Genomic DNA, 23903 nt, shown 5'->3' with positions numbered 1-23903 from the left:
TCCCAAACCATGAATACCATTGAAAGACAACTCCAAATTTACATCGCTAAAATTGAATCATGGGCATTGCGGAATGGCTATTCCCTATCAGAAAAGAAATCTAGTGCAATTCATTTTTGTAAAAAACGCAAACTTCACCCGGATCCAGAAATATTTTTAAAAAACAACCTGATTCCTGTCACTAACAATTTCCGTCTGTTGTGGTTATATTTAGATAACAAACTTAATTTTGCTTCCCATATTGCTTTCCTTCGAACTACATGTCTTAAAAAACTGAACATCCTGAGAGCAGTCTCTGCTAAGTCCTGGGGTGCTGACAGAAGCTCTCTCCTTCATCTGTATAGAGCTTTAATAAGATAAGATCTATGACTCTGCTAGGAAAAGTTCACCATTACGTCTGAACACCATACAGCATAGTGCTCTTAGGATAGCTGTGGGAGCCTTCAGAACATCTCCGGTCCACAGCCTGTATATTGAGGCAAATGAACCCCCTTTGCATCTCAGGAGAAAATCCTTATTGTGTAATTATGCAGCAAAAATTAAAAGCATGCCATACCACCCTAGCTGGCAGTACCTGTTTGATCCTCAATATGCTGAATTATATCACAATAAGCCTAATGAAAACCGCCCCGCAGGGATTCGACTGCAAGAACTCACGATCAGTTGGGATCTTAAATTTCACAACATATTCCAAGACCTTGCTACTCCTGAAACTCCCTGGACTGAATTCTCACCTCTCTGCGACATTTTCTTTTCAAGATGGGGAAAATCCTCTCTGGCAAATATAAACTATCAACAGCTCCATAAAACTCATTTGTTGGAAAACTCAGATAAAGTACCTATCTATACTGATGGCTCCAAAACAGATGCAGCCGTTGGTGCTGCAGCAGTTTCTTTTGCCTTCTCAATTGCTGTGTCTCTTCCTACGGAATGCACTATCTATACTGCAGAATTATTTGCAATTAAACTAGCTCTAGATAGAATACACAACAGCTGTATAAAGCAATCTCTGATATACACAGACTCCTTAAGTGCAATCACTGCCATTCAAACTACCATGTCGCCCTCACATCCGATTCTTAAAGAGATACGGTCCAAGTTATTTTACTGTCAAAAAGCCAACCAGAAGGTTACCTTCTGCTGGATACCTGGTCATGCAGGCATTCCAGGTAATGAACAAGCGGACGCCGCCGCTAAACACCCTGACTCAAGCACTTCCAGGCAACAAACAGTGCCCTACACCGACTACAAATCCATCATTGAAACATCATGTAGGAAGCAATGGTCTGACCTCTGGAAAGCTCAAATAAATAATAAACTGCTGCAGATAAAAAAAGAGCCAAAATTGTGGACATCTAGTATCAGGAAAAGCAGGCGAAAGAAGTAATTCTAGCAAGGCTCCGCACTGGACATTCACATACAACTCATCTGTATTTGCTTATGGGAGAGAACCCTCCTCAGTGTTTGTTGTGCCAGTCGCAGTTGACAATATATCATATTCTCATTGAATGTCCCCAACTTTCAACTACCAGAAAATCAACCTTTACATCCCTATCCCATTTGAAGGAACCGATAAACTTATTGCAGATTCTTGGCAATGATGCAAATTTGGAGGAACTGTTTACTTATTTAAAACAGATAAATCTCTATAATAGCCTATGATCACAATAACATGAGAAATTTGTGATAAGCAAATATCGAACAGGCACAATATGGCCCAAGAGGCCCTTGTGCCAGAAAACCCAAATACAACAACAACAATCTATGTTTTAATATTATTAATACTTGTACAAAAATATCACCTTTTATACCCTTAAAAGGTGATGAAGTATTATAAAATTTTGCACCCGACAGACATTCCTTGGTTCTGTTCTGTTATCCTTGTTACTACAGAATACATTTCCTTTCCTTAGCGATTGAATTGCCCAGAATGGGCAATTCAATCGCTAAGGAAAGGAAATGTGGAACCTGCTGATTTGGCCATGCAGATGCATGGAAATATATGTTAGTATTATGGTGGATAGTAATTACCTGTTGAGCCCCCTGATTTAATTCTCTCCAGAAAATCAGCTCTTTTCTTCAGTGCCTGAGGAAAAGAGTTGATTTATAAATTTTTTGCTTTATTTCTTCATTTCATCACTCACTCACTCAGTTTCTCTCTCTCTCAACATCTGTGCATTAAGCAGTGCAAGCATAACAACTCATTCTGACTTTGTTGGTTCTTGTTCTAAACATAGTTATGCTAGAAGTTTAAATTTACATTACAACTCTGGGTTTATGATGGAGAATCTGCATTTTTGACTCAATCTCCATCTCACTTTTTCTTGTTTTTTTTCTTTTTGCAAATATAAAAAAAATAGTAAAACAGTACAAAACAGTAAAATGTTAAAATTTAAATTTTGAAAAAAGTTCTATAAATTTCTACTTATTTTTTGTTAACAAATTCACTGTCAGGTATGGTAGTCCCTGTTGCAGAATAGAAACAGCTTAGTTTCCATTCTGCAACTACACAAGACTACACATTTCCAAAATGTAGTCCAAAACACATTTCCAAAATGTAAGAACAAAACTTGGATTCAGCATTTTTGAAGAGGGCAAAGTCTGCAACAGTGTCTTTCTTGAAGTAATCACAATCAGTTGGTGTCTAACAGGCAATCCAAACCGAAATCTGGTTTGGATTGTTAGACAGAAAAATACCAGGTGAGATAATGCTTGAAAGGATACTTATATTGATAAATGGTGCTGTGACTGTATTGTAATATAAAATGTATGTACAGTATTTGTTAGTGAAATTTAATTTTTAGTGCAGTGGACTTTAAAAAATCTCCTACTTTTTCCAAAAAATATTCTATTTTCCACCTGCTTTTTTTTTTGTGAAAAACTCTTATTTTTTGCTTGTTTTAGCAAAAAAAAAAAAAAAAAACCCAAATTTTCCTCCTGCTTACAATTACCTGATCTCCAGATTTGCAGAAGTCAAAAGTTGGCAGATATACAATACAATATAATTAAAGAGTGTGATATATTCATTAAAACACTATAATATGATTAAGCACTTTTTAAGTGCTTAATCGGCGAAGGTAAAGGAAGCCAACACGACAACCATGGGAAACTTTGGCTAACTTACCAGGAAAATTACTTTGCCACTGCCCCACTCTATCACTGCTCACTCGGTAATTTACAGATGGTAGGCATTATCAGTCTGGACACAGAAGTCGAGAATGATATATTGATTGACAGGTAGGCATGTACTGACAAACAATATATAGCAATACCCCGCATAGCACTGAAAATTGGTACTGAAACTATTCCGTGTTATGTGAAACCATGCTGATTGAATTATAATTATAATGGGTTTCAATTGAATGCATACCAGAGAAACAGTCTATAAACAAATTATAATAAATCTATAAACAATTTGCGCTTGATAGCCAATTAAAAGGATTTGAAATAAAAAAATATTGCAAAAATTTTTTAATGAAAAGGCATCACGAGAGATGAGAAAATAGCTTTTAAAAGGCGGTTGTTTATTTAGGTATTTCAATAATGAAGTCTGGTGAAGTCGTCTTTTCTTTTTCTTGGCGTTCAAGTCTTTGTAGCATTCAATCCCATCTTGTAAAATTTTCCGTATCTAGATGCTACGTTCAACATTTGGATTTCCATTCATAATCGCCTCGCAGGCCATGTTACTCACCCCCCCCCCCGAAAAACTTTCTCCAATCTTCTGTTGAAAATACTTTTGGTGCCGCTTTGGAATTGTTTTCCTCTTCTTCATATGCAGTTTGCTCATCAATTTCAAGGAGAATTGCACCATCTAAGTCACTTGTATGCATAAATGCAGTCACATACATTTAGTGTCCAAAATTTTGAATCGCATGTTTTGCCCCATTTTTACCAAATGGAGCAAAACATGCTGCCAGAAGAGTGCACGTTGTTGACAGTGATTTCTAGCCAAGATGTAGATATTTTTGATGGTATTTAAACATAAGATAATACATTTTTAATTTTTTGGTTTCAACACCACAGGATTTTACAGATGTTACAAAAGGTGTTCAAAATGCTGTCTTTGCATCTGTACGCAGCTTTGTAGTCTTCTCTACATTGAGTTGCAAATCCTCTCAGGCATTCCTGGGTCATTTCTGTTTTGCTGAAAAGCTCCTTCAACCTGATGCTGCAATTCCTCAACTGTGTTAATGTCAGAAGTATACACCAAGCTTTTTACATGACCCCAGATACAAAAATCCATAGGATTTAAGTCTGGTGATCTGGGAGGCCACATTACAGGCCCACCTCTATCTATCCACCGTTGACCATACCTTCTAGTTAGATACCAGGTCAAAACTTGAGCAAAATGTGCCGGTGCATCCTTAGCAAATGTGGGGCCCGATTGGAATATGCCGGCAGGGCCTCTTGAAAAATTCGATATTAATCCCTCAATATTTTGAAATAGTGAAAAACTAAAACTAATAATAATTGTTTATTATTTTTATATTACAATTTGTTAACAATTGACCAGAAATGTTGATAATATAAACAAAACTAATCAGAAGGATATTTTTCTTGCCCATTTATCGGCAAAATCTTTGAAGACTTTCTCAAAATTCAAATTCTTTGCTTCTCTTCCAATGGATACAACAGCAAGGCTGGTGAGTCTCTCTTGAAGTGTTGTCGACCCTAGATATGTTTTAATTGAATAATTTGTATAATTTATAATTTAAATATTTATTATTTAATTAATTATGTTTTAATAAACTTTAATCTGGAAAAGCTTCTTTCACCAGACGCTACAGTCACTGGAATCATTAAAAATATTCTTAGCGATATCAATAAATTCGAAAATCCAGTGGCTCTTTCATTAGTTGCTAGAAATTGTAAAATATTTAAAGGATTTTCAAAGCACGATTCTGGAAGAATTGGTTTCAGTGCTTCCATTTCCTCCACTAGCATATGGCCATCAATATCTGCCACCTTCACAGACTTGACTGATTCGTTGCCCTCAATGATTTTAGCATCTGAAAGTGTGATTTCTAAATCTGCATGTGTTTTCTTAACTCATCCTTTGGAATTCTTAGAAAAAAAGATCATTATGTTTTATTAACTGCTAGAAACATGAATCTAGGGGCTGCAAAGCCTTGTCTATGATTTTATTAAAGCAGTTTACCTTGTAAGCTTCCTTAGGATATGTTATAGGTTCATCAGCAGGCTGGTAATTGAAGTGCCTCTTTCTTTTTTGTAATCTTCTTGTGTGAAATTCTGGAAATTCTTTCAATTCTGTCGCAAGTTCTGTGGCACCAACTAGTCTGCATGGGTATCGTCACAGTCCTCACACCAGGTGGAAAAGGCCTGGGTTCGAATCCAGCTGACAATGCGAGGAAGTTTAATGGGCTTTTTTCACTCCGTGGCTGAGTTAGTCGGTCTCGGGTGTAGATAGCAAGGTTTTTTTCACCAATAACTGGGATTTTTTCATCCAGCAAAATAGGCAAATTGACCAGAGATCACACGCAATTTACAGACACAAATACGGGTTTATGTAATCAATTACGGGTAATAATAATAATATTAATAATTTTTTTGTGACATCAACTAAGATTTGTTGAAAGCCAGTCTCCCTATACAGGCATACCTCGGTTAACGTTACCTCTGCTAACGAAGCTTCGATATAACGAAGTCGGAAATTTCAATCCCCATTTAACATAAAAAAAAAATATTCCAGTTTAATCACCTGAAATCTAAACAAACTGAAGAAATTACGGAAACCTTTGGGGCTTCTCGTGGTTGGTTCGAGAAATTTAAAAAACGGGCCAGGATTCATAGTGTAAAATTAACAGGAGAAGCTGCAAATAAGTTTCCAGAAAAACTAAAGGAAATAATTGAACGTCAAAATTTTCCAAATTTGGTGTTCAATGTTGACGAAAGCGGTTTGTTCTGGAAACGGCTACCAACAAAAAGTTTCATTTCTATTGAAGAAAAATCAGCTGCTGGGTTCAAAGCAGCCAAAGACCGTTTAACGTTACTCTTTGGATCAAATGCCTCTGGCGATTATAAATTAAAATTGTTATTAGTTTACCATTCAGAAAATCCGAGGGCGTTAAAAGGTAACATAAAAATGAATTTACCTGTAATATGGAAAGCAAATAGAAAAGCGTGGGTTACCAAGGAGTTATTTACTGATTGGTTTGTTAACCACTTTTGTCCTGAAGTAAAACGGTATTGTCAAAAAAAACAACTTTGAAGAAAAAGCTCTTTTGTTGTCAGACAATGCTCCGGGACATCCTACTGATCTTAACACGTTGGACACATGCATTCCTGTCAAAGTTGTGTTTCTTCCAGCAAACACAACTTCCCTGATTCAACCATTGGATCAGGGAGTAATAGCATCATTTAAAGCTTATTATCTGCGTCGAACATTAAGCAGTTTAACTGAACTAGAGGATAAAGAGGAAATGACAGTTAAAACTTTTTGGAAAAACTACACCATTAAAAACGCAATTGAAAACGTTGATAGTTCTTGGAAAGAAGTCACTAAGAAATGCTTAAATGGAGTTTGGTGCAAAATATGGCCAGAAGTTGTACTAGAAGAAGAAAATAACATCCAAGAAATTAGAAATGAAGTTATCCAGATGGCTCAATCACTAGGTTTCGAAAATGTCGATGAAGAGGATGTTAGAAATTTATTGAATGCAGAAGATGGTTTTTCAGTGGAAGATTTAGAAAACCTTGTTAGCAACGAAGACAAAGATGATGAAGACGAAGTTAAAGAAGTTCCTGCCGAAAAAGTGTTAACAACCAAAGATTTAAAAAGGTGCTTAAATGACATTGAAAACGTTTCAAATTTTTTTAGTGAAAATGATCCTGATTTAGGAAGAAGTGTTATTGTTAAGCGATCAGTGTTAAATGCAATAACTCCGTATAGGCAATCGCTAAATGAAAGAGGGAAAAAGCATAAACAATCAACTTTAGGCTCATATTTTAAAATGAGATTTCACTTTGTATGTAAGTTGACTGTTTATTTAATAAAACTTTTCTTTGTTCGAAAAAAAAAAGCTTTTCATTTTCTTTACGTAGGAATGTATCCCTATTCTGGCCATAGTATTTTTACCTCTGAAAACGAAGTTTCGCTTAACGAAGTAATTTCGTGGAACGCATCCTATTCGTTATTCGAGGTATGCCTGTACTTTGGCATTCAGTGCAGAAGGTTTTTAAATGAAAAAGAAAGAGCTGTAGCAAGATCTGTAGAATCATTTTGCAGTTTTTTACTTATGTGAAACAAAAAAATCATGTCAAAATACTAATGAAACAAGAAACTTGTATTCCTTGATCTGGTTAGCTAGTGATTCAGCTTCACTTCTTGCTTGGGCATCTTCTGATGATATTTCCAAAAGTGCATCATCGAAATCACCAACTTGATACCTTACACTGCATTCGACACTCCCACCTTGTTTCACAGAGAGGCTTTACAGAAAGATCCTTCACATATTTTTGGAAAATGACCATTTCTTTGTTGATGCTGAAAAGAGCACGTACAGACATTGAAGTGTCCCAAAAAAGGTCATTGCATCAGGACAGGTTTTGGCCATATCCCATAGAACTAGATTGTAACTGTGACAAGCAGATGGTGTAAAAAATATCCTTGAATTTTCCTTTAAAAGTTCTGCCTGAACACCTGAAACTTTTCCTTTCATATTAGCTCCAGTGTCATAACCTTGCCCTCAGATATTAGTTGTCTAACCCTAATCGAATTTCTGTTTCAGCACATTGTACAAATTTTCTGCGGTACATTGATAAATTTTATGAACTGTTCATACACACTGACTGGTGTATTGGGGAATGTGCCGTTGGAGATGTATCTAATTATCTGGGGTGTTTGTTCCTGATCAGTGCTGGATTAAGACATGAGCTAATATGGCAGTCGCCCAGGGCATCATTCTTACAGGGGCTTCAGAAAAAATAAATTTATTAAGGTCTCCCGTAATTGATTACACCTACCCATGTGTTTTTGTGCCTATAAATTGCATGTGTTCTCTGGTCAATTTGCCTGTTGTTGCTGGACGAAAAACCCCAGTTTCTGGGGAAAATCCTTGCAAGCTACACCCGAGGCCGACTAACTCAGCCACGGAGTGAAAAACCCCATTAAAGTTCCTTGCATCATCGACGGGATTCGAACTTGGGCCTTTTCCACCTGGTGTGGGGAGGACGGTGACGATACCATTGTGCTACCCGTGCAGACACAGGGGCTCCAGAAGCTGATTATAGCTCGGAGTTGGCGCCTTTACCCAGATTTCTAGGATATGCAAAGGGCAACGAAATAATCTTTCTGCAAGGGGCGCAGGAATACCTTAATCTGGCCTTGTTCCTGATGGCTGATATCGGATGTACAATCAAGAATAACAGCAAAATACTTGGCAGATTTTATTGCACTAGAAAAATTCTTTTTATAGTGCTGCTATGGACTCTCTTTTCCTCTTCCTTTTAGCATTACCGCTTTGTGTGCTTTTATTCTTTTTTTTACATTCTAAAAAGAAATTATAATTTTCTTATAATTGTATTATAAGAAATTATAATTACAGTTGATTAGAAAAAATTTTCTTGCATGTTTTGTTTCAACTTACTTGTTGTAGAATAATGAAATTTATAAAATAACTGCACTTTGTGGTTTATCAGCAATCATATGTGGAACTCCATCATTTTTAAACTATAAAGCTTCTTATATTTAGCCTGTTCAACAGGTGGGTGTGAGAAGAATAAGAAAATCTGTTTCGTGGTAGACACTTATCAACACCACTAGTTGGAGTGATTGATATACACACTTGATAGTGTGTATATCATTCACTGAAGCAGACAAGGGAATCTCAGCCTTTAATTTGGCTGTCATCATGCATGTACAATATTTTCAAAAAACATTTTAAATAATCACCAACTAATTTGCAGAATCAGTTCTTATATTTAGTGTCTGTCAACAGAACAATTTTTTTTTGTTTGACAGAACAAATCGTTCTGTCAAATTGTAACAAAATGCAAAGAATAGTAAAAAAAAAAATTACAATATTAGGGTCCCATATAAATGATTACATCTACCGATATATTTATTTTGTCCAAAAATTGCATGTGTTCTCTGGTTGATTTGCCTGTTTGCTAGACGGAAAAAAAAAAATCCCATTTCTGAGGAAAAAAACTGCTATCTAAACCTGAGACCAACTAACTCAGCCACGGAGTGAAAAAAGCCCATTAAAGTTCCTTGCCCCATTGATGGGATTCAAACTTGGGCCTTTTCCACCCAGTGTAGGGAAAGGATAGTGGTGATGTCACTGTGCTACGTGCACAGACAAAGAATAGATAAAAAAATAAATAAATCAAATAAATTTACAGCAATGAGTAACATATTAACCCCGGGAGCTTGGTGTGCCAAGCCTATACTGGTGAGTATGGGCTTGGCACACCAAGGGTCCTGAGCTGGATATCATCATTCTTCTCTTTCTTGGTGATTCCTTTCTACTTCTGATTCTCTCTCGCAGGGTAACTTGGGAATTTTTTTTTTTTTTTTCTTCCTCACACCATATGGCTACTACTAATAATAACAATAAATTATTATTATTATTATTACAAACTATACAACGTTTGACGATCGCCAACTTATGGACCATTCATAATTTGTGAATGTCCATAATGTAAACTTATGAAAACTGGATTAATAAATTCACTTATATTTAATAATAAAATCACTTATTACCGAATCACTACAAAGTTGGCATTGCATTGCGCACAAAGGAAATCAATGCATACTTCTCTATTCAGAGGTGCGCATTCATTGTTCACTAAGCGCGAAAAAAAAAAAAAAAAAGCGCCGAGAAGAAAAATAGCTTTTTGAAATTCATATTATATCTTTCTCTGATCTGTAAATGACCCTTCAACAAAGTTTCAATAAAAAAAAAAAAAAAAATTACTGACACCAGAGTAATAAAATTACAAATTGTTCTGTCAAATTGCAACAGAATGCAAAGAATATTAAAATAAATAAATCTACAGCAATGAGCCCGATTAAGCGGCTGCCCCAATTATCCGAAGTTTCACGTAAATAGATAAAAATACAATGTACCCCCCACCATTTACAATTACTGTACAATCAAATCACATTATGACGAACTCACCATAGTAAAGTACCGTTCACTATATGATGTGTAGTAAGCACCGGTTATTGTGATCATGTTTGTGAATTGAATTTTAATTCTATTAAACAGCGATTCTAATTAGCGAAAATAGGAGGAATATTATCCACAGGCTATAAAAGCAAAGATATATTAAGCATAAATTTACCCTTTATTACCTTACCAATTAAAAAATTAAATGATACTTGAAATTCGGAAGAATATACGTGAAAATCAGAATAATTAATATGCATTGTAATATGTACATACTAACTAAACTAGTTGACATTTCTGTTCACTGACATTTGTGGGTGGGGGTTAAAATTTAAAACAGTAAAAAGATAAGCAATCAATAACAAAAAACACGGCACACACAAATTACAAGTAACACAATACGCACAAGTGAGAACGGAGTAACGAGTTACAAAGCTTTAAAAATAGGAACGAAGAGAAGATTCTGAAAATTATTTTTTTTATATGATTGAAGATTCCATGGAAGTGTAAACAAATTTTACCATAATAACCCACAGAATTTCAGCTGTTGGAATTATCGCAAATTCAATACGATCGAGTTTACTATCCGTTTATGATAGATTGCACTAACAGAAAAGCCCAATAAACAAGTGACTGCTAATTGTTTTTATTATTTTATGGTTGTGACCTCCAGAAATCCCACCGAACTACGTGGTACGGTTGGAGACAATCGTAGGGTAATCCCCAGTGCTGCGGTCTCCTGCCCCGATTAAACGGAATTTTGTCCCAATTAAGCAAAGTAAACCCTGGCTATTTTCTCGATTGGGTTCTGTTTTTTAAGATTTGTCCCAAATAAATGGCTGCCCCGATTAACATGTGGCCCAAATAACCGGAATCCACTGTATTATATCAAAACTGGACAACGTCATGGATCATTCATAATTTGTGAATGGCCCACATTCACAAATTATGATCCACAATTTGTGAATGGAAATGGAAACTAATGAAAAAAACTGGAAACTAATGAAAACTGGAATAATAAATTTACTTACATCTTCAGCCTTTCTATCACAAGTTGGAAAAAAATGGTGGTAATGAGTAAATTTTTTCATGTTCTGAGAAGCTTGAAGGTACATGATGCTTGATAAGCGCTGCAGAACTTTTTCTGCCAATAAAGCAAATGAAAATCTTTGTGATTGGCTGAATTTTTTTGTTGCATTTCCCACTCTCTTTTCCTTTAATTAACTTTGCAACAAATTTTCCCACCACAAACGAAAACAGAACAGATACATTTTCTTTTTTTTCTATACAGTACATATAAAGCAGTTATAAAATGTATTATTCGTGGCCAGTAACAAAGTCCGGGTTTTGTCGGCTGTATAGAAACAGAGCAATAGACAAGGGTAGAATGTTGTTGTGAAATGGCAAATGGACCTCAAAATCATAAACTTAACAAAACTTAATGCTTTGTAGTGGCCGAAGTAGATGTTTTACTCTGCCTGGTCATTGCTTATTCCCTCTCTGAACACCACAGGATAAACGCTAATTACGGGAAGGGTTCCTCCCAATACACTGGTCAGGTTCAGAATGCCATATGCGAGGATCAAATGAACCACGATTGAAATGTGTCTCTTGTTAGTATAGTAATAACTCATTTCTAGTACTTGCAGTTTTTCGTTTCAGATGAAAAAAAAAAAAAAGAAAGCCAAATCTACCATGATAGGTGTTAAAAAAGACAACACTGTCCATAGCCAGACTGTTATGCAACAAATTTGTGTATTGTAAAATAAAACATATTCCCTTTTGACAACAATCAGAGTATGCATACACACAAAATGTAAAATCAGACTGTGATGTATATTTAATATTTCACACAGATATTAGGAATGCAGAATTGGAATTTGGGGAGGACAATGTGTACAGAAAGGATAGACAGAATAGGAAGGGAGGAGGGATTATGCTGTTAATAAAGAAAAACATAAAATCAAAGGAAGTACATCCAGTTGACATAGACGGACAGTGCAATGTTGAGTCAGTTTGATGTGACCTAAGTACTGGGAAAGAAAAAATAAGAGAAGGAGTGTGTTATAGGCCTAATAACTTGAATGAGTACAACGAACAATCATACAGAGAAATAGAGTGGGCTAGTAAATCAGAATTTCTTATAATGTCTTAATTTTAACTTCCCAGATATTGACTGGAACTTGTGGGTTGGTCATTCACACACTAGCAAGATTTTGTGGATTTATTGGATGATTGTTTTCTGCAGCAGCATGTTCGAAAGGTAACCAGAGAGGGTAATACTCTTGATCTGGTTATCAGCAGTGATCATTTGTGTATTAAGAATTTGCAAATAAAGGAATTGAAGGGTGACATGATTAATTACAGACCAGTTAGTTTAACTTCTGTTCTGCGTAAAATAATGGAGTCAGTGGTTAAAGATGCATTGCAGGATCAACCAGACAAGACTGCAGCAATAATTCAGACACAGCATGGGTTTGTTAGGGGAAAGTCTTATGTGACAAATGTGATTGGATACTATGATGTGGTTACAAAGGAACTGGATGCAAAAAATAATTTTGATATCATATACTTGGATTTCAAGAAAGCTTTTGACACCGTTGCGCATGCAAGCCTACTGTACAAATTGGAGCAGAATGGTATTAAGGGTAAGTTGCTAGACTGGATAAAAGTTCTGCTGTTCTTCTGTTCTGCGTAAAATAATGGAGTCACTGGTTAAAGATGCATTGCAGGATCATCTAGACAAGACTGCAGCAATAATTCAGACACATCATGGGTTTGTTAGGGGAAAGTCTTGTGTGACAAATTTGATTAGATACTATGATGTGGTTACAAAGGAACTGGATGCAAAAAATAATTTTGATATCATATACTTGGATTTCAAGAAAGCTTTTGACACTGTTGCGCATACAAGACTACTGTACAAATTGGAGCAGAATGGTATTAAGGGTAAGTTGCTAGAATGGATAAAAGGGTGGTTGAGTGGGAGAAGACAGTGGGTGGTAATCAGTGGACGCTGTTCTTTGTTGAACTAATGTTATTAGTGGAGTTCCACAGGTTCAGTGTTGGGTCCACTGTTGTTCTATATATTTATCAATGATGTTGATGAATGTATATCAGGCTTAGTGTTGAAGTTTGCAGATGATACAAATGTTGGCAGGGTTGTTAATTAATGACAGTGCTACTGCAACAGGATCTAGAAAATTTGGGCAGATGGGCTGAGAAGTGGCAACTGAAGTTTAACATTGACAAATGCAAAGTACTGCGTATGGGTAGCAGTAACCCTAGAGCAACGTACAAACTGTGTGGTAGAAAATGAAAAAGACCTGGGAGTAATTGTGCAGTCAGATATGAAGTTTTCTGAGCAATACAGACAGGCTGCAAGAGCAGGTCATGGGTTTTGGCAATGATATACAGGAATTTTGCTAGCAGTATAGTATAGCAACGATATACAGGAATTTTGCATCCTTGGACTCAGGGGAGGTTCCGTGGGAACCTCCCCTGAGTCCAAGGACGCTTTCATAATTTTGGCTAAGGGTTTGCTTAGTTGCTTTGCCGCCTCCTTTAATATAACAGGATAGATCCCATCCACCCCAGGTGCTTTTCTTATGTTCAACTTCAACAATTTCTCCTCCACTTTGCTCTCAGTTATTCCAAAATCATTAAGTATCCTGCTACAATTTGATAACATTTTGCCATTTTCAAACCTTAATAATTCCTCGTGTGGGAATGTAGATGCAAAATACTCATTAAGTTTGTTTGCTATCTGAGCAGGATCATCAATAGTCGAACCATCGATGTCAAGTGGACCAATCAGATTCATCCCCTTCCTTTTAGAGTTTATATAAGTAAAGAAATCCTTGCTGTTTTTCTTAGCATCTTTTGCCAAGGATTTCTCGTAATCTGCCTTCGCCTGTCTAACCTCCTTTGTCACCTGATTACAGACTAACTTATATTTGCCATAGGCTTCTGAGTCGCTTGATAATTTATATGCATCCCATGCATTTTTCTTCTCTATTATGAGTCTCATTAGTTCATTAGATAACCATTTAGGCCTAAACCTTGAACAATATTTCTTAACAACCCTGCCAACCTTTGTTGCAGCACCTGGAGACTAGGCACCTGCAAGGTGATCTGATTGAGGTGTAAAAGGCCTTGAATGGGTTGACACGCTGAATTCTGATGGGATCCTTCCACTTTCTCAGATTACAAACCTAAGGGGGCATAAATTCAAATTGAGGAAAGACAGTTGTAGAATAGATGTGCGGAAATTTGCCTTTAGCCAGTGGTTAATTGCTAGAACAAACTTCCATCTGTCGTTGTGGAAGTTGATAGCTTAAGTAAATTCAAGGAGGAACTGGACAAACATTTAGAGGGAATGGTTGTGTGATTTTTTATTTTTTTTTTGGCTAATGCTATGCTCATAGGCTTGCTTTCTTGCATCATATACACCTATTAATATTACTATTTCACAACTATCTTTTATTTACTAATATATCTGTAAGCTTGGAGTCAGTCTAAACAATACTTAGTTGGTGGCCAGTTGCTGGGTCGATAAGAATATGTTACATTTAATTTAAAAAACTTTCTCGTTTATGAATGAAAATGCTGCCAATGTTTGGCATTTATGTGAATGAACATTTTTGTTGTACAGAAGAATTCACTTTTTTGATAGTGATGCTCATGGCATGGCATGTTAGTATGGTATGAGTCACATAAGAATTATGAAAGCATTTATAAAAAGTATAAAATATCCGAAAAAATGAGAATGTATGCAAAGAAAAACAAAATTGAAAAACATTTTGCATTTTTAATTCTCATTGCCTTGGTCACCAATTAATTGTCTGTAAACTAACAGATTTTATTTCTGTAGATTATTATTGACTAAGGGCTGGTCACTAAATATTAGTTGATGATTTATTCAGTATAAATTTATTTTTATATTAATTTTTTAAAATTTATAAGGTTATTTTATACATATATTTTTATACATTATTTTAATGAATTCCGCATTGCACTGCTTCACCTTTAATTTTTATTTTTATACATTAACACACTTTTATGAAGAGTATTTTATTTATTTATTTTTACATGTGAATTTGATATTAGGACTTGAAGCCAGCTAATTTACTTGTCAGCTCTACAGGATGGCTGAAGATAGCTGATTTTGGTCAGGCACGACTTTTTGAGAAGGGCACAGGAAGAAACTACAGTCACCAAGTAGCAACAAGGTAAAGATACTGATATGATGTACTGTACTGTGGTGTATATTTGGAAAGATACATTGTTGGTATAGAACTAAGACTGAGGAAATATGCCCTCTGCATTCAGAAAAGATATAAATTTAATGTAATGCAACTTGCATAAATAATTTAAATAATGTTAGAATGAATTATTTGATTCATACATCTTAGCCTTTTCCAGTGAGAAACAATACAACATTGTGATCACAACAAAAAAAGTTATTCACTAAAAAACAAAACTGTCTCTTGTCTGGGAATGAGATATGGTTTTAGAATTTGGTTGGGTAGTAAAGGTCACATTACTAATGTGATGAACAAAATTGTTGAGCTTTTAGTCACTAACCTATCAGATCTTAGAGAAGCAGTCTGAAGAGTGTTTCCTCTGACAGTAGCCAAATTTCGACACAGGGCCATTGATATTGGCAAAATCTTTAACTCACTTTGTCTGTAAAGGGCAAAGTTTGCAAGAGTATTTCCTTGAAGCAATGATGATGGAGATGGTGTCTAATAGACAATCCAAGACAAATCCACAGACAGAAAATTCCTATTATGCTAATATTTGAAAGCATAATATGCTGATAAACAGTCCTATGATTTTATCTTAATATAAAAGTTTGTATTAATATAAAATATAAATTTATATTTATATTTAAATAAAAAAATTAAAATTAATATAAAAGTTTTCTGCTAAGTTACATTCTTTCCAGTAACTTTGGTAACTTAATTTTAACTTTACTAGTGGATAAAATATTGGTAACAGTTAAATTTCTGTAATACTTTCTTCTTAATTTAAATTCTAATGATATTAAATTAATAGCATTAGAATTTAATAGTGTTAAGCAAACATGACCTAACAATTTATGCTGAAAGTTAGATCAGAATGTGTATAAGTCTGCAATTCTGCCCCGACACAATAGGAGGAATTGCTGAATGCCTTGTGGATTAACTCAAGACTTGAGAAACTATGCAAGGTTTTTGGAAAGAAATTTTTATCAGCCTTCTATCCACAAGTTGCCTGCACTTGTGGGTAGAAGGAATCTATTTTGTAGAGATGGTATTCATTCGAACAAAGGTGTTGCAAGGGTTTTTTCCTGATAGTTAGGGGGAGAAGAGTAAAATAGACATGCATTTATCTGATGTTGTCAGTCAAAATAATGCTTCTTGCATCTCAGGAATTCTTGTTTGTTGCTGCAGTGGCCAATGTTGGAAAGATGTTTTGAGGATGCAACATTTTGGATGAGCAGGAAGATAAAGCTAAGAAAACAAGCCTAAATAATTTTGAGGGGTGTGTCAGGGTGGTAAACTATAAAAGAATACTTAGTCATAGTCTCAGGAGTATTTGAGATAAAATTGGTGAATTTGAGCTCCTGGTTAGGGCACCTAATGCTGACTTAATAGGACTAATAGAAATTTTATGTCATCCAGAAATTGGGAATGATGAGTTTCACTGTGGTATGCTACAATGTATTTAGAAAGCATAGAGAAGATAGTAGGGATAGTGAGGTCATGCTTTTTATCAAAAGTGGCCTGAGCACAAAAAGAGCTTTTGCTGTGTCAGAAGTTATGCCTGCCAGCATAGAATCTATATGGTCTGAGTTAGTCAGAAGCAAAGGTATAATAAGAGTGGGAGTAATCTGCAGAGCAGAAGATTGTGAAGCATATGACGAGAGTCTCTACATGCAGATGGAATGGGCAAGCAAGTGTGTATGTCTTATTATGGGTAATTTCAATTTTCCTCTAATTGATTGGACTAAGTATTTTTAAATAAACTAGATGATTATTATTTGTATTTTCTCTAACATACTAGGGGTATGTTAGAGAAAATACTAGGGAATAAGAATATTTAGGATCTCATTGTTACTCATGAATCAGATGACATCACAGGGCTTTAAGGTACAGAAACCACTGGCATGTTGTGATTATGTAGTGTTAGTTAGAAAATAAAGAAAGATATTGTAATAGTTAAAGATAAAGGCATGGGTTTTAATGTCAGAAAAGGGGAATATGGAAGTATATATAGCATTTATCAGTTTGGACTACGTTAGAACTATGGAATGCCTTTAAAGCAATAATCATAGAAGCCATGAATACATATATGCCATTAAGAAAATATGGCACAAGGAAGATGCAGACATGGATGAATACAGACCTGGCCAATCTAATAGATCAGAAAAAGATGGCATTGGAAAGCTACAGAGTGATGAAAAATAGTGAAACCTACACCAGCTACAAAGCTGAGTATGAGAAAGCACTGATTAAGATAGCAAAGGATGGGGACAAGGAGTTTTTCATGTATGTGAATACAAAGAAGAAGCAACTGATCAGATTAGACTCTTGTATACTGGGTGAGGAAAAGTCTTCAGCTGCTGTTGCTGACAAACTGAATAGGTATTTCATATCGATCCTTACTGATGAAAGACCATTTGGGGTGAGGAGAGGCTGACACATATGAAATTAGCAATTTTGAAATTAAAGATGACTGTTTATTAAGAAAACTTTCGAGCCTAAAGGCAAGCAAGGCTCCCGGAGTTGGTGGCATATACCATCAACTCCAGGGCTTTACTTTGAGGGAGTAATTTTGAGAGAGGTGGCCAGAGAGTGTATTGAACCATTCAAGTTAATTATGAGGGCATGATTGGATTTGAAAGAGATTCCTTTAGTTTGAGAAGTGCCAATGTATTGCCAGTACGTAAAGGTAGTTCTAAGATTGAAGTTGGTAACTACAGACTGGTTAGTCTAACTTCAGTGGTAGAGAAAATCTCGGAGGCAATGATTAAGACTGCATTCGGGATAAACAATTTAGGTAGACATGGCATTTTAAAGGACATTGAGTTACTCCTGAGCTAAATGTAGGAAACAGTCTCAACTCGGTTTATATGGATTTTAACAAGGCATTTGACTTAGACTTTCATTATACGATAAATTACTGTATAAGCTGGAACATGTTGAGATTGCTGGCAAGGTTGTATGATGGATCACAAGATGGCTGCAGGGCAGAAGGCAGAGGATTGTGTTTAATGGATATTCTTCAAATTGGTATAACATCAAAATTGGGGTCCCCCAAGAATATCAGTTCTTCGACCACTGTTCTTTCTCATTTTCATAAATGACATCGACGAAGGGATAGAAGACATGATGTCAAAATTTGCAGACAATATACAGATTGGTAGAGTCATTAATGATCAGTGCCAAGCAGTGCTCCTTCAGGATGACTTGAACAGACTTCAAAGGTGGGTAGAGCAGTGCCAATTATGTTTTAATGCAGCTAAATGAAAAGTCTATCTTACACTTGGGAAATAGCAACCCCAAAATAAATTATACACTTTATGGGGTTGAATTAAAAAGTACTAAAGAAAGAAAGCGATCAGGGAGTTATGAGATGGACAGATATGAAGTTCTGTGAACAGGTAGGCAGGAAAGCCCTTGGTATCCTATCAATGATTTATTGAACAATAGCCTACAGAAATAGGGAGATCATAATCATATCTAAAAAAATGACATTGAGCTTCTTGAAATATAACTCTCGTGGTGAGATCAGTGAATGGCAGCTGTTAGAGGAAAGACTTCAGTTATCTGGGTTACAGAGCTTGGCAACCAGGTCCTTAGAGGAGAGCTGATTGAGGTGTATAAGGCTCTGAGAGGGGTTACTAAAATGAATCAATTTGAAATTTTTACTGTTATAAATAATTCCACAACTAGGGGCCATAAATTCAAATTGCAGGAAAAGAAGTTTAGATTAGATATGTACAAAGTTTTCTTTTAGCCAATGAGTTGTTGGTTACTGGAACAAGTTAAAGCTGACAGTTTGAAGAAATTCAAAGGTCAACTGGACAGTTATCCATGTGAGGAAGCATGTAATTTGTTTATTTTCTTTTTTCATTTTATTTTTAATTTTATTATATATTTTTGGCCAGTATAGTGAAATCCTGTGTTTTCCTTGCACTATATAGCTAATACTAATATTAAAATGTTATTAGCGAAATTTAATTTCAAGGCCAAGGCCTGGAACCAAAAAATATATAAAAATTAGAAAAAAAATAATAAAATTTTAAAAATAATAAAAATTAAAAAATAATAAATAAATAAAAAAATAATAAAAATTAAAAAATAATAAATAAATAAAAAAATTAAAAAATAATAAATAAATAAAAAAATTAGAAAAAATAATAAATAAATAAAAATTAGAAAAAATAATAAATATTTTTAAAAAATCCTTCTGTATCTTGCTTTTTTTTTCGATAAAAATCATGATATCTTCTGCTTTCCAAAGTTCAAAGGTTTCCAGTATATGTAAATGGTGTGGATGCATGAAAGAGGAAAAATCTAAATTTTTCAGGAGCAAATACATTTTCACCCAAGACCAGATAGCTATAGCCTGGGTGGGGAAAAAAAAAAATCGTAGAGCTCTCCAATCTATAAAAGGAATCAAACATTACCATTTTGAAACTGTTGCAGGGTGGTATGTTCACTGTGCTGCTATGGACGATGCATTTTGTTATTAATATGAATATAAGGATATTTTTTGCAATTTTTTATAAATTGTAAAAGCCTGAATGAAAATATTCCAATAAGTAAAAAAATAAGCAAGGTAGTGGTTGGCATGATTATAAGTACATGCATCTGTCATACACTCTTTTAGTGCTACTTTGCAATAATGCTGTATTAAGAACACTGTTTTAATTGACTTGTTATTACAGCCATTTTAACTATATTAAGTATGTTAAATAATATACTGATTACATTATAATAATTATATTGTTTAATTGACTTTACATTATGAGGCACTAGTCTATTCTCTCAATGGCCCATATTGATTTATCTGTTTCTTAATTATAAATCCTAATTTAATTATAAAATTACATTATAAGAAACTAAAATTATATTATCATTCATTTATCGTGATTTGTAAATTAATTAACCTTTCATTCATTACATATTAATTTACATTTAATTTTTGTATTTACTTGATATTATTTTTTTAGGATTACACCACTGCCTTTTTTGACTCATAAAATATGATTGATAACCATTTATGTTTTGAGACTGCCATTTCTTATATGAAATTTTTATAATCTGAAACTTTATAGGTAAACTAATGAAAGCCTTTTCAGAGAATTTATTTACTTTTCAGATGGTATCGTGCTCCAGAACTTCTATATGGAGCTTCTCAGTATGATGAAGGTGTGGATCTGTGGTAATATATTAATATTTTAATATATTTTTTAAATAAAATTGCAATTGAGATTTAAAACTTAAACTTTTAGATGTGAAGCAATAGTTTTCCTAAAATGGATAGAAATATTTACTAGCCAGACTTACAAAATTTTTATGGTGAAATCACTGCATTTGATTACAATCTTTATATTCAAAGGTACTTTGTTTGAGTGGCAGTGATGAAATAGAAAAATAAGAACAGCTACCATATATATGAAAGGTGATCAATAAGTTTGTAATCAAATGTGACATAATCTGGCTGTTTTATAATTAAATCTGATCTAAGAAGATTTTTGGGCTAAAGCACCAAACTATGGACAAGTTAGTGCAATTGCATCATATTAGTACGTAGAGAACTACTGAAATAGGTGAAGTGGCATCGTTTTTGTTATATTTCATATTGTGAATGCTTTCACAACGAATTTCCCTGAAATTGCACTACCTCGAATAAGCAATGCTTCACCAGTGGAGAAGAGTAATGTTACTTATTCTTGGCAGATACCACCACCCAGACGGCACCATTTCAAGACTTTTTGGCCTGTCATTGGTGGGTGGGTAGGTACCCTGGTGTTACAATAAGTGACAACCCAGTTATGAAGTATAACTCCACAATATGAGAGATGCCAGATGATGTGCAATAGTATAGACTAAGAAGATTTTTTGGGCTAAAGCCTCAAACTACGGAAAGATTCACTAAACGGACAAGTTTGTGCAATTGCATTATATTAGTACATAGTGAACCACTGAAGTAGATGAAATGGCATCGTTTTTGTTATATCTCATATTGTGAATACCTCAAATAAGCAACACGTCACCCATGGAGAAAACTAAAGTTACTTATTCTCAGTGGATATACCACCACCCAGATGTTGAAGACAGTACCCTGGTATTATCCTCAACTTTTTTTAATATATACTAGGGGACTCCTCCCCCTGCTTGCTTCGCTCGCCAACCCCCTTCTTAATGTCAAACTCACTTCTTTGTCTTTGCCAGATTCATACACTTTGTGAAGGGTTTTAAACATCTTCGCATGTGGGTTTTTGTTCATTATACTTTGAATGATTTCCAAGACATCAGTCCTTTTCACTCGTTTAGCTCATTCCATCAACACTTCTCCATCACCAGAGAAGCTTTGATGGAATATTTACAAACTATGCTATACAAATATTTAAAATATTTATAAAATACTAAACTATTTACAAATATATAAATTATATCGGGTCCCTTCATCAGCTGACATTAATATACAAAAAAATGTTACAACGGAACATCAAATGATGCCGGGCATGGTCGTGTGTTAGATAGTGAAACACGTGCACGAGATTGGTGAAGGTTATGGTGGCAGTTGTCTTTCAATGCTGCAAACATTGGCATGCATCCCACATATACGCTCTACATTTTCAACAGCAAGTGATTGATTCTGCCCAGTTTGTGTTCCTTCCATTTAACGTTCACGAACCTCGTGCTCATGCTTCACTGTCTAACACATGACCATGCCCGGCATTGTTTGATGTTCCATTGTAATGTTTTTTGTATATTAATGTCAGCTGATGGAGGGACACATTGTCCCGATATAGTAGAGGTATGATTGTAAATAGTTTAGTATTTTGTAAATATTTTAGTTTTTCGTAAATATTTGTATAATAATAACATTATAATTCGCTGATGGAAATCTAATCAGGAAATGACCTATGTAATTATTTACCTGTGCATTTGTAATGACATAATTGCCCCGCCCTCTCTTCTCCCATTGTCTCATATAAATATCACTAGGAGGAAAACTTTTTTAATTTATAGAGAGATGTAGAAGAAATTGTTAAGAGCCATTTTATAAAGGAAATGATAGATAATGAATAATTGTAATTGAATAATAATTGTAAAGATGGGGAAGGGAAATTATTGAGTTAGATTTGCAGATGATATGGTATGGTGTCAGATTCTGAGGAAGGATTACTGAAATTAGTTACTAAAGGAAAGTTGTGATAGGTTTGCAATGAGAATAGGAAGGAATGAGAATAGCAATGAGAATAGGTTATGAGAGTAGGAAGAGAAAGGCATGAGTTAAATATTGAAATAGGAGGAGAGAGAATAGAACAGGTGAACAAGTATAGGTATTTGGATGGAAGAAGCAAAGAGCAGCAGAGAAATAAGAACAAGATCAATGGATAAAAAAAGATTTTGAGAAGTGCAAAAGAACATTACGAGATGAGGAGTTGGTTTAAGGAAAAGAATTGTACAATGTCTGGTTTGGAGTGTGGTATTTGGAGCAGAGACATGGACATTGAGAATGGAAGATAGAAGATCGGAAAGTTTTGAGATGAGGGTATGGAAAAGGATGAAAAAGATAAAGATAGTTTGATAAAGCACAAAACGAAGTTTTGAGAAGGGTGGATGAGAAGAGACGGTTGGTTAAAATAATTCAGAAGTTGGAAGAGAAATTGGATTAGATATGTTGCAAAGTGAGGGATTGATAAAGGATATGGTGGAGAAAAAAATTGAGGGGAACGGAATAAAAGAATAAATTAATAATAGTTAATCAAAATAAATTAATAACTAAAAAAAATTGTATGGTCATGCTGCCAATGCATATTCTCCCTTCATCAGTGCTTGAATTTTTACATTTCATGATTGGTTAGATTTATTGTCCAAAAAATGGAAAAATCCAGAAGTTGGCAATTTCCAAGCCCCACAGTTGCTGGATTTCAAACTTTGCACCTGTATTATTAAGTATGGATTTACTATTAACTAGATCAACTTCAAATAAGAATGGCTTGTAGTCAGAAAGAGTCATTGCTTTGGTGCCCCCCGGCACCTCAGCGATATTGAGGATCATGACAAATTTTTATGCCAATTTGATTTAAAAAAAAAAATCACTATAAATATGTGCTGCTTTGCAATTTTTTTTAATGCTGTTTGTTATAAGCAGCCTGATAAGATTCTAATACCCAGCATTCTTGCATAATACCAGAAATGGTAAAAATATGTAACTTAGAGAAATAAATTCCATCATGATGGTTGTAACTTTTTATAAATACCCTGTATTTATAAAACGTATACCCTATTTCATACCAACATGTACCCTGTATATGTTGGTATGAAAGCTTTAATTTCTTATTGTTGGACATTTACATAGCCTGTATAATGGAAGTTTAGAAATTATTTGTTTATTATTTGCAGGGCTGTTGGTTGTATATTTGGAGAAATGCTTAATAAATTTCCATTGTTCAGGGTAAGTAACCCTAAAGTTTAATTTTTAGGTTCTTTATAAATATGTAGTGACCAGTTATTAAAGTATAGCATTAGATCCACTTCA

The 23903-nt window shown here is 34.7% G+C and overlaps 1 protein-coding gene across 4 annotated transcripts in view; it reads left to right on the top strand.

The window, feature by feature from the left end:
• The window catches only part of LOC150084912 (cyclin-dependent kinase 20-like), a 107146-nt gene that overhangs the window by 47266 nt on the left and 35977 nt on the right, over nt 1–23903 (top strand). For all 4 annotated transcript variants that reach the window (XM_090375639.1, XM_090375642.1, XM_090375638.1 and 1 more), the window contains exons 5-7: nt 15243–15364; nt 20508–20570; nt 23768–23819. In XM_090375639.1, the coding sequence (XP_090231765.1) occupies nt 15243–15364; nt 20508–20570; nt 23768–23819 (237 nt within the window). The remainder of the gene's footprint in view (nt 1–15242; nt 15365–20507; nt 20571–23767; nt 23820–23903) is intronic.

Source organism: Mastigoproctus giganteus, chromosome 6 (assembly GCF_048544385.1).
Source record: "Mastigoproctus giganteus isolate SK-2022 chromosome 6, ASM4854438v1, whole genome shotgun sequence".
In the NCBI taxonomy this organism is placed as follows: Eukaryota; Metazoa; Arthropoda; class Arachnida; order Uropygi; family Thelyphonidae; genus Mastigoproctus; species Mastigoproctus giganteus.
The sequence above is the reverse complement of the archived record's forward strand: the minus strand, read 5'-3'. Positions and strand labels throughout refer to the sequence as shown.